At 34.6% G+C, this 12,386-nt stretch overlaps 1 protein-coding gene across 1 annotated transcript; it reads right to left on the bottom strand.

Moving 5' to 3' along the window:
• Nucleotides 1-3,724: 3,724 nt before the first annotated feature.
• LOC148619310 (uncharacterized) lies at nt 3,725-7,953 on the bottom strand. The gene is made up of 3 exons (XM_088576923.1): nt 7,021-7,953; nt 4,362-4,746; nt 3,725-4,145 (listed from the first exon to the last, which is right to left on the bottom strand). Exons 1-3 carry the CDS (start codon nt 7,246-7,248, stop codon nt 3,820-3,822), a joined length of 939 nt encoding a protein of 312 aa, XP_088433049.1. The 5' UTR covers nt 7,249-7,953; the 3' UTR covers nt 3,725-3,819.
• Between the last annotated feature and the right edge of the window lie 4,433 nt (nt 7,954-12,386).

The raw sequence follows: 12,386 nt of genomic DNA, 5'->3' as shown, positions 1-12,386 counted from the left end.
AAAGGGGGGGTTGTGACCACGCCAAAGTACTTTAACCCCGCCGCATTTTTTGCGCCTGTCCCAAGTTAGGAATTTCTGGCCTCTGTATGTCTTGTTCCGTTTTCACCTTTCTTTCGCTGTACCTGTGTACAACGATGTTAATGGTCCACCTGCAGCTTGCCCAGTGGTATGAGGATTTCCTCGACGTTCATTGAAGACCAATGGATGGCCTTGGGCTGATATTTTCATCCATGTGGGGTTGTTGTCGCTTTGACATATTTACTATACTTATTCTCGTTATATTCTTGTATACTCACTAAAACGAACTGAAAAATGCAGACAATGTAAATATTGAAATAAATTATGAGCGAATGAATTTAGGGCATATTCCATTTCACACCAGTACCAGAGAGCACACATTTTCTTACCAAAAAATTGACATACACATTTTTATCGTAAAGGAAATAAAAGACTGAGATACACTGCGACTTGGAAAAGCAGCAGATGAAGATTTAATAAGTCATACTATGTTAAAGAACACTAAAGCGACCGTGTGTAATTGATATCTAATAAATCGCTCTAAACGGGTAAATTTCCGGGAACCTGGAATTCAGCTTGTTATTGTGTTATATATAAGAAAGGTTTAAACACGAATCAATACAAAATGAGTTGTCACCAAACACATATACTCGATAACGCATTAAGTACTGTATAAGTACCAAACAAGTTTTATGTCTAAAGATGTGATCTTTTTGACACAGGGGACAAATAACACCAAGTTTAAACATGTGGGTAATAAAATGGCTAGAAAATTACATCGAACATTAAAAAAACATAAGTAATATGTTTTTTTCGAAATCAAGTCACATCAAACGAGATATGCCGCAAGGGTCGGTTTTAAAACCGTTACTATTTTTGCTATATATCAATGATATACTTTAACATGGGTATTTGCTGACGATACATCGCTTTCTTATTCGTCTAGTATTTCAGGCAACATAAAAAAACACAGCTTAACACAGATTTAGACTTTCTATATTGGTAAAAAATGGTTTATAAACGTTAATCCTCTGGAGACATCTACATGTCTTTTCGTTAACGAGATCTATGAAGAAACCAATAATTGTTTTAATAGTAAAAATATTAGTCGTGCAGATAATCATTAACATCAAAGTATTAGTTCTTATTGTAAATGGCATTGTCATATACACAATGTAATATAGAATGCGCCCAAGGAAATATCTTTTTAAAGAAAATTCAAATTTACAGTGAATAGACAAATCCTTGAAAAAATATTGAACAGACATTGTCCTTAACTACAGAGATATTCGACTGACACCTTAATCGCAGACATGAAATCGACACTAGCACATTTCAAGGGTAATCTAATCTTAAGCTGTTCCGGGTCGTCCCGGGAGATTACAAATTTGACCATGTATGGTTGACTTTATATATGAATTGCATTCCTCACATTCTTTACGAAGCCGAAACCAACAGAAAAGGATCTGTACTGCCGTACTGTTTTATACTGACACACAAATGCATGATCCCGAATAATTGATTGACTTCGTGCATTCCAGAACGATAACGTTTGATCAAAAGAGCAGACAATGCTTAAATTGTTGTTCTAGTCGGACTTTTAACGTGTAGCGTACAGTAGCAGTAATCCACAGGTAAGCATGCCATCCCACTCATACACGCTGACACCGTTAATTATTCTGACGCTGAGTAAACTAGTCGACACTTTCTTTTTCCTATGTTCGACGTGCTAGGCGGAGAAGCAGACTCTCAATGTTAAAGTCATTGGCGCTATTAGACTACATATAGCTAGGTTTCGAACCCACGACCTCCCGCACTTGAGACGAACATGCAACCACCAGACCATCCGGGCGATTGACACACATATATGGTGATATGGTGTGCAAGAAATCCTCGTATAAACTCTCATAATGCCCCGTGCGGGTCAGGGTGTCAAAAGAATAGGCCCACAGCAGCGCTAAGCTCGTCGTTAAAAGGCGACTAAATAGTGCTCGGAACCTTGGCAGGCGGCCAGGGTGCTCTACCCACGGAGCAACTGGGTTGTGTGCGCTAAGTGGTGAAATGGGGTACCCCTGACTGCAAAGCATAGTGGTGCAACGTGCTGAGAAAAATGCCACGTTCCTCGCGCGTTAAAGAATCCACCAAGCTCAAGCTAGAGAACAATAACCCAACGAACAATAAGCTCGATCAAGCTAGCGAACAATAAGGCAGCGAACAATAAAAAAAGCGCGGGAAAACCCAAATATCTAAAAACCATAGAACATAACAAACCCACAACGGACTTTGCCATTTTATTTCATATTATTTATGTATCACGTACTTCTAATGCATTTCATATTGATTTTTTTAAACTGAGATTGAAAACTTTTGAAATAAATTTTTGAATGCCTTCATAGACGTAAGATATTAGCATACTGATATGATGAATTAATTTAGGACCCTGGTTTAGGGCCCGATTTGTGAATATCTGGATCTGACATTTATACTTCTGTCAACTTTATTTGTATAACTCAATTCAGTCACATAGAAACAGAATAATGTTAAAAATAAACAATTCTGTTTCTATATAGATACAAAAATAAATTATATCCACTTTTTGAAAAAAAAAACAAAACACACAAACAAAAACAAACAAAACAAATGAAATAAAAAAAAATTATGAACCACCACTGTTAAATTTCACTCCTCCCCGAAAAAGCATTTCTATAAATAGTTAATTCGTAACTAGAATGAAAAAACATAATGTGTTGGGGGATGCTGATTTGCGGGAACGATCCATATGCACATCCTGGTAATCTGATAGTTAACTAATATTGAAAACTCAGCCTTTAATTGTCCTTAAAAGTATAAGAAATATTTTACTACTACTTGAAAAGGGTTCCCCTGCATAACATATTGAACTGACCAATTTCAAACCCGACTTCACAAGAACAGTTCATATATAGATTCTAGAAATTTGCTGGTGAACTAACTGGTAGGGTGATAACCTGACCCTTAATAGAAGTTCACCACCAAATTTCCAAAAAATCCTGCTATGGTATTCGATAGGAGCAAGAACCTTTGCACTCCGCTGCATGAGGCTAAATAACCCGACCCTACTCCCTCTCCCTGTTTCCAATGGCGATAAAAGTTCGTCGACCCTATTATCCTTGTGACCCATCCCATTTTCATTTCATCATCATTTTGATGTAAATTTTTTCATCTATTTCATGTTCATCGCCTCGATAAAGCTGGAATATTGCTGCTTGGGCGTTAAACACCAACAACCAATCAATCAACCAACTCTTATAACACAGTTCCGATCACAAAATTACTTGTTTGTATCGTACTATCTTCTTTCCTCAGTGTGTATGTACTTCCCATCCTGCTTTTACCGAGAAAGCTTGATTACTGCACTGCACATGATATTATTATGTTGACACAAGATTTGGATTTGACCCTTTTTGCGAAGATGGAGGATTATCATCGATCTAAGCCAAAACGTTTTGTTGCTATTTTCATCGAGGAACACCCTCGTAAGAGGAAAGAAATTATTTTATTTATTTGTTCTGGATTGGTTATTCATTGTAATTCAGTGTGTGTGTGTGTGTGTGCAAGTTTAAGCTATTGTACGTCTGTCAGTATTGAAGGACAATATAGAGTGTAAATTAGACCAGCTTGTAAAAACAAACTCGGAAGCATTATAAGCTATGAAATTGAGGTTTTATTAAATTAGGGTTAAATCACGCGATTAATTACAGTAAAAGTACTTTGCAATTAAAAACCGAGAACGAGGTTACTATGGGAAAATTGAAATATCAACTACTGCAAGCAAACACAGTGCCTAGCGGGGCAAAATGTTGTTTTCGTACACATATCTTTACAGAAATTGACAGCTTCTGGAAAATTGGGGTCTTTCGCTGTGCATAGTTTACCATTATCCGGTATGATCCCCATGTTACCAATACAGTCAGCACCGACTGCCTCTGTGGTAGTCGTCGCCACTTTGGGGGTTGTTGGTAGAGGAGGAGGTACTGGGTCCCCATTAGGTACGATTTCTATGTCAGCACAATTAACAAAGCACTCCTGCTTTACGGCACACCCTGAACATCCCTTTCCAGTAAAAGGGTCCACACCCCAGTTGTTACCTATAAGAATGCAACGTTTATAGAAATATGATTTTTCTTTGCAAACAAACATATTGATAGCGTTTTCTTTTCTTCTCTTAAAAATATACGACAAACAAGATGTAAAGTTCTCATTCTCAATCAATTTTCAATTTAAACGGCATGACAAATTTTCCAAGTATTTAAGTGGTTCTACTAGCTAAGCATTATTTTTTCGTATACTAAATATAAAGTTACCTCCCTTCCAGTACCACCGGAGAACACACTGTGTACAGTGGACATTTGCAGGTAGCTTTAATTGAAGTGTCTTCTGAGTCACGGATCTAGGGAGATCCCATGTCATGCCTTCGAATCCTGTATCTGGATCAATAATTGTAAGAGGATGCTTTGCGAGGCATTCCTCTGTAATTTTCCTGGAGAAATCATTGTTAACACACAAACTAAAGTTAAAGAATCCGAGGTGGTTAGCAGTTATCTTGATCTTGACATCAATAGTTTGCCCTTGGCTGTATGATTCTACAACAACACCAGTTGCCCATTTACCACCTGCCATGTTGTTCTGGGTACCCCCGTAGTCGTCACCACACACTCCACAGACACCACCATATTTATCCCACTGATTCTGTGAAAAAAAAACCAACAGAAAATAGACGTCCTTAGGAATATTTGTTGCTGAAAATACACGAATTTGATTAAAGGCTAAAAACCACTAATTCCACTTCCCATAGGCTTCTATGCTAATTTCACAATATTCAATGGCTTCTCTGGACTTTACCTTAACTTTAACCTGCAGATGACTATATATCAGCATGATTCTACATATGTCAGCTCACAATCCTCAGAGTGGCATGTGGGGTTAGCAGACTTGCAGTGCAGTACTGGTCACCGGAAGTGAAGGGTCTATAAATAGCATGGGAAATCCCAGTGTTTTCACAAGATAGGGGTATATTTAAAAATCATTATGGAGATTAGGCTTCACATCACAAGAAGCAAAATGCACCTATAAAATGTACAGAAATGTTTTTCCTTTCAGAAACTGTTTAAATTTTTAAAATAAGATGAGAACTTTTTTCACAGCACTATGAGGAACAGGGGTAATTTCTGCGTAGGACTATTTTTGCGTACGTTCCAAATGCTCATTGGTTGAATTGGTGGTCTGTAACCTAAATGAGACCTTTCACAGAACAGATGCCGTGATACAAATTATTCAGAGGTAACTTGGAAAGTTAGGCTTCAATTTCCAGAGGTTCACCTCAATTTGTTCCAAAGTTCTTGTGATTACAATCAGATGTTTTGGAACACTATAATAGCTAGTTATAGGCATTTCCCTGACTGGTTCTAAAAGTATGTATGTATGTTGTTTAATGCCTTTTTAAATTAACTACCATGAAGGCGTACGTTGTTAGCGAACCCATATATCTGACAGTAAATAGGTGTCTACTCTGCTAGAAACGATCACCCATTTGGTATCTAAAACTCTTACAAGTTTTGAAAATTTGAATCATAAACTTTTCGCATTCCTATTGAGTATGGGGTTAGTTGCAAATACTTGTACTTTTGTTCAAAACGAGCATCCGCTTGTTATGAATTCCCCTTCTATAACCTACCGCCTAGTTTTTACCACACACGGTATTTAAAGGTGCCAGCCCCATCATTTAAGAAGCCCGAATTGAATTTATTTTGACATATATATTCCAAAAATTTAAGGAAAATAGGGTTTGGCGGACTCATTTTCTCATAAATGGGAGTCCAAAACGGGGACTTTTAAGCTAAAAATGAACTCCCATTTGCTTTAGATTGTGTAGTATATACCGGTATGCAGATTATATGCAAATTAAAAAGGACATTGACACTAACTGCTTTATTTTTGTTTGTTATTTTATTTGTGCATTCGTTCTGAATTGGTTATTAAATGTAGTTCAGTGTAAGTGCAAGTTTATGCTATTGTGTAAAATAAATTGGAACAATTCTCAAACGCCTTTTCTGTTGTTATTTGTTTACCTTTAACTTTTTTAAAGGTAAATAAGAGAATATATCCTACAACTGGCATTTAGTAAAATTTTAAAATATTTTTTTTAGGTTCTTGATGCACATTTTTTGCCTTAAAATGCACAAAATTAAACACATGTATTAATATTTGTAAAATCACCGAACTATTTTTGTCTTATAAATAAGTATGCTTTACAGGCACAAAATTGAAAAAAAGTTTGAAGAGAAAAATATATTAGGCCTCTGGGCTGTCTACAGAGATATGCGGAATATTGTCAGACCACTCTCCCTTTTGTAAATTTGAATATTTGGTGGTAAACAAAATTCGATGGATTGGAAGTAAAATGCAAATAAGATTATTTATTTGCATTATAATACTAAGTAGCTATCCAAAAAAAGTATGGCCAAAAAAAATTATTAGCACTTGAAATATAGCCATATTTAATAATTTTCTTGTAATAGAGTTATCTCCCCTTTTCGGTGCTTTTTCTTGACTTATATTGAAAAATAGAAGTTGTTCACAATGCGTCACATTACCATGGTGGATTCACATGAAATATTTTTTTTCAGATTCCAGATTCTCCAAAGTGAGAAAACTAAGAAAAGAAATTCTTCCAAACAGAGGAGCCACCATAATTCGTTTTAAAATTTCTATAGACAATGATGGTTCCGACCACCCTTTTTTTCTCGAAAAGCATTATTTCCGTCTCATTCGTTAATTTAATTAAAATTCTTTATTTTATTTTTTTTTTTTTTTTGCTAGTTTCTGGGTCATTCATTGAAAATATCAAAATGAAACTGATAATAAATACGAATTTACTAGTAAGTTTTGTCATCACTAGACAAATAATGATAAGACGTTGCCATAATAACCTTTAAGTTAGTAATTCAAGAATACGTTACATACCGAGATACCCCCACAATTCATGCCTTGGGGTGTGGAATATCCAGCAAAATATGCTCTATACTTTGGTTGTTCCATGAAGGCATGGCCTGAAATTCTCAAAACCACAAAACATAAAAATGTTAAAAGAGATAATTGCGTCTTCATCCTACTCAGGTCACAACCTATAACAAGTGAACAATGGACCCTGTTAGCTGTTAAAATACCCCCAATTTTTGCCACTTCACGCATTCCGATTTCTAGTTTTACTCTTTTGTGGGTGTTTAGCGTGTTGAGATTATTTGATATAAAAAAATGTTGTCATTTGATACTTATTTGGTGAGAAGCTTTGTAAACTAAATGGGTTATACACCCTCGCTTTCTATCGTGTAAAGACCTACTGAATAACTGTTACTGTCCTTGTTCATTAAGCAAAAAATTAAAAATATTTATTACCAGTTTTTCCCTTTATCATATATCTAACATTTTACCAAACTCATAGCGTGATACGCTTTTGCAGTAACTCTTAGAAGACTATCAGTTTCTAAGTACTATGTTTATATATATATTTTTCAAATTTAAGCATTGAGGACGGAAAAGACGAAAAGTTAAAATTCTTTAAATTTCCATTTTACGATTATAAAAGAAGAGGCTCTCGAAGAGCCTGAATTGCTCACCTGGCAAATCATGCCATTTTAACAAAGTAAGTAAAGGTATCATGCTTGTTACCATGTTTGACAAAAAATGCTGAGTAAAGAGCATATATTGTTGTTAGTTTAACTGAGTACCTAAGGCACTGTAAAATGTTGGAAATGCCTTCAAAGTGTTATTAGAACCTCTGGAAAATTTTGGGCAGGGTTCTCCCTATGCCCTGTAATTCTACAGGGCCTGATGGGACATTAGCCCAGTATAAATTTGCTGAAAAAGAACATAAAATGAAGTTAAACCATAGCTATACAAAATATATATATTCAAATATCGTTGAAATCAAAGTAAGTAAAACGATTAGTGGGAAAAAGGCCACCCAGAACACACTTTCGTCATCACCATTCAACTTAAAACACAGTGTGCCTTAAAGAAACCAAAAATCATTAGAATCAGAGCAATTGGAGAGAATGGTCACAAAATGGCAGCCATTTTGAAAATGGCCGCCTTAAACAAATCAATATTGCAAATCAATTCAGAATATTATGTTTATCTTATGAGTAGCTTTCATCTTCATTATACTTCTACGGATGTGGCAAAAAAGGCATTTTGACTCCTTTGTTCTATTTTTAGTAACGATGGTCACATTTTTTGACCAATGAACAAATTTTAAAATGCTCAGTCTGTGCAGAATACCCTAACAAAAAACAAGTAAGTTGTACACATGAAAAACGACAAAAAAAATTACGGGGCGCCGAATGGGACTCTTGAGACAAAAGTGAATTTTGTACAAAAATTAGTTCAGATGAACAAAATTTTTAACATACTACAAATTTTCAATTTTGTGTCATAAAAATCAATTCTGTGTCACAAAAGTCAATTCCGTGTCACAAAATTCAATTCTGTAAGACAAAATTCAATTTCGTGTCACAAAAGTCAATTTTGTGAGACAAAATTGAATTTTTCACAAAAGTCAATTTTAAGAGACAAAATTGAACTTTGTATCATAAAAGTCAATTTTGTATGCAAATTAGTTTACAGAATTCCTTGGATATGCAAATGAATTCTCTCGTCACGATTTTGTAAGAAGGTTTCTCATTGGATATTTTTACTGGGGGTCTCGTAGACGCAGAGCAAGGACATATCATATGGGTGATGAGGTATTCTGCAAAAGTAAGTAATACATAATAAAGTATTATTTTTGTAGAATAGCGCATTATCTATATGATATCCCCTTGCTCGAAGTAATCGGAAACCTTCAAGACCCGCGGTTACTATATCCAAAAGAGAGGCCAACTTAAACATATCATGATGAGAGAGAATTCATTGGCATATCCAAAGGAATCTGTAAACTAATTTGCATAAAAAATGACTTTTGTGACACAATATTGAACTTTGTCTCACAAAATAGACTTTTGTGAGAGAAAAAAATAGTCTTTTGTCTCACAGGATTGATTTTTGTGACACAAAATTGAATTTTAGACACAGAATTGACTTTTGTGACACAGAATTTAATTTTGTCTCACAAAATTGAAGTTTGTCTAAAAAAATAAATTTCGTCATTACAAAAAAAAAACATAAAACAAGTCTGTGTAACATAGTTTTGTACGACAAAAATTATTTTGTTATGACGGAATTCAATTTTGTGTACACAAAATTGATTTTGACTACAAAAAGATCAAGTCCTATTCGGCGCCTCGTAACAACGCCTACACCAACTACGAATCATTTTAATATTTCAGCGTAAGTCCGTCTTCTGATAGTGAACAATCATTATCCTTCATCAGAATTTTGCTAAATTCAATGGTTTTTGAGTTATTTGCAAATAGACATATTTTGACTCCCATGTTCAATTTTTAATAACAGCGTCCATGTCCCCTAAGAAACAATCATATCTACTTTCATTTAATTCTGTACAGTAGTTTCTGAGAAAAAGATTTTTGAAAGTAAGAACGGCAAGCAACGTCTGAAGTATGCGATTAGTATCACTTACAGAGGTGGATTATTTATTAAAAAGGGGTAGGTTTCAAATTTCGATTCCATCCTTCATTTGTATGTTTGAGGGAGAAATTGCTTGATTTCTACTGTCAATTTCTTTTCCCCTAAAAAAACAAAAACAAAAAAAAAACAAAAAAAACAAAAAAAACGCCAAAAAAAAAAAATAATAATAATAAAAAAAAATAAAAACGCTCTCTTTTTGTTGAGGCATCTGAAAACCGGTCTTGAAATAAAACCAGACTGACGTCTTCAAAGTCGCTAATCGTCAAATATTCTATGCCACTGATTTTGGCTTGCTTTGAACATCCGAAATGGCACAAATGCGATGTATATATTATGCAATATTAGCGACTTAACAAGTAGAAAGGATGTTCTTATATGTTTCGAACACTCAACTGTAACTTACACCATACGTTTTTTAAGTTTTATGGTCGTCATAATGAACTCATGGATCGTTACGGTGTACCTACGTGACCATGGAAACTGATTTGTTCAATGTGTTATATATTTCCTTTTCTCTTTCGTCTACACTGGATTGAACTTTTCATGAGCTACTCGGCGGGTGTTTCCAGAAAAACAGAGGACGCTTACCCTACCCGTGCACACGGTCCATACTCTCAGTTTTCAGTAGAGTCCGAGTTGCTCATTTACCTTTGTTACTTTGTATGTATTATTTTGGTAAATTGTGTTCTTTTCTATGTCCCTCGATTACATTCTTTTCATTTCCTTTAGAATATCGGTTTCCTTGATTACGCTTGCACTTATCAAGATAAAATTAATTAAGACAAATTCATTATCAATTTTATGATAAGTTATTTTCTGATATGAGAAATTATAGTATCAAAGGAAAATTTAACGAATCCTTTAAAACAACTCTGACTTAAGAAAAATATTAAACTGAATTTGAGAAACATGAATAGGTACGATAAAATTAGATAAGATATGAAACTATCACAATAGATATGAAATGCTTAATTGCTCTGTCATTATTTTTAAACAATTGAGAACAAAGCCACATTATTATTGAGTTATGAAAATGTAGACATTCTTTTCGAATAATGCCTCTTTATACAGGAGAACGAAAAACACGTTTCAGATTGATTTTCTTTGAATCATTGTTATTTAATTAGTTGACTGACCCTTCTTATTGTCATACACTCATGGGTCAAGTTTCTCTTTTAAAATCATGGTCTTGCATTTGTAACTTTTTTTTAAATACTCAATCCCATCCTCCACTGTTAAATACTCAATCCCATCCTCCACTGTTAAATACTCAATCCCATCCTCCACTGTTAAATACTCAATCCCATCCTCCACTGTTAAGAAGGGCATTCTCTCTATTGTAATACTTGCGATACTTATCGTCAAGGTCCTGTTGCACCGTCCTTGAGAAAAATATATCTGCAAATCTCATTCGCATAAAAGCACAAGGCGGACCCTAGAGTTGTTCTTTTTTCGTATTGGTTATATTCCTGCTATTATTGCAAAGCTAAAAATGGTCCCGTTTCACCGTCGCTGGGTGTAACTTTCTTTTATCTCTCTTTCTTAAAACAGGCCATGCAATTACGCTATTTTTTCTCGTGAGTACAGGTTAACTGTAACTGACCTTATTCAAGTAATTATGAACAGGCTTAACACTGTTTTTACTGTAATTGAAAAAAAAAGCAGTTGTTAAAAACATATGCATATGATAATAAACAAAGACTATATACACTGAACCTATTTTGCCCAAATAGCCGTAGCCCAACTTCCTCACTGAAGAGACGACAGAGAAAGGACACACCAATACTTTTTGGTATTTTTATGATGAATTACGGTTCAAAAATCCCCCAGTCGTTTAAAGACTCCGACTTTTGTTGTTATTGCATAAATGCAATAGGAAATGAGTTGCACTATTTTTGCATTTGTTATATAAACAAGTTATTGCCGCCATAAAAAATACGTTTGAATATTTGAACGATAATAATAAAAAAAAAACATAATCCAGGGATAAAGACTAAACAAAATAGACACGCACAACAAAGGAAATAAATTAATCAAACTAGCCCGCAAATAAAAACAAAAGAGCAATACGGACTCAAATATAAACTAGGAGCATGGACCCGGTGAAACGGTAGGGTTTAGCGTCAGCAACATCCGCCGAATTGCAGATATAAGTCAAGTGCGGGGTATTCGAAAGACGAAAACAATGACACAGTGAACAAATTAGTTCTTAAGGTGCAGATGGAGACACAATATAACACAACGGAGAAAAAAATAACTCAAGATCTAAATAAATGTTGCTTGTGGAAAGGATAAGACACCGTAGTTAAATATGGTCGAGCTACGGGGCGCCGAATGGGACTTGATCTTTTTGTAATCAAAATCAACTTTGTGTACACAAAATTGAATTCTGTCTTAACAAAATCACATTTGTCGTACAAAACTATATTACACAGACTTGTGATCACTTCAATTTTGTGTAATGACAAAATTCAATTTTGTAGACCAAATTCATTTTTGTCATATTAACTTATTTGCATTGAAAATTGACTTTTGTTACACGATATAGGAATTAAACAACACAAGTCAATTCTGTGAGACAAAATTCAATTTTTTTTATGCAAATTATTTTACAGAATCCTTTGGATATGCAAAAATAAATTCTCTCGTCGCGATTCATTTTGACTTTTGTGACACAAGGTGAATTTTGTTATGACAGAGTTAGTTTACAGAATCCAAACTAAACTAATTTACATACAAAATCT

The sequence above is a fragment of the Perna viridis genome, chromosome 4 (assembly GCF_037379345.1).
Source record: "Perna viridis isolate PV_CMFRI_1.1 ecotype Kerala chromosome 4, ASM3737934v1, whole genome shotgun sequence".
NCBI classification, from domain to species: domain Eukaryota; kingdom Metazoa; phylum Mollusca; class Bivalvia; order Mytilida; family Mytilidae; genus Perna; species Perna viridis.
This window is presented reverse-complemented; position numbering and strand designations above follow the sequence as displayed.

Bases quoted from the DNA above. Each gene is read 5' to 3' on its own strand.
- LOC148619310 (XM_088576923.1), bottom strand. From the start codon at position 7,248: ATGCGTGAAGTGGCAAAAATTGGGGGTATTTTAACAGCTAACAGGGTC. The intron at 4,747-7,020 runs GTATGTAACGTA...TTTTTTTCACAG, and splicing joins TGAATTGTGGGGGTATCTCG to AATCAGTGGGATAAATATGG. The intron at 4,146-4,361 runs GTAACTTTATAT...GCATTCTTATAG, and splicing joins CCGGTGGTACTGGAAGGGAG to GTAACAACTGGGGTGTGGAC.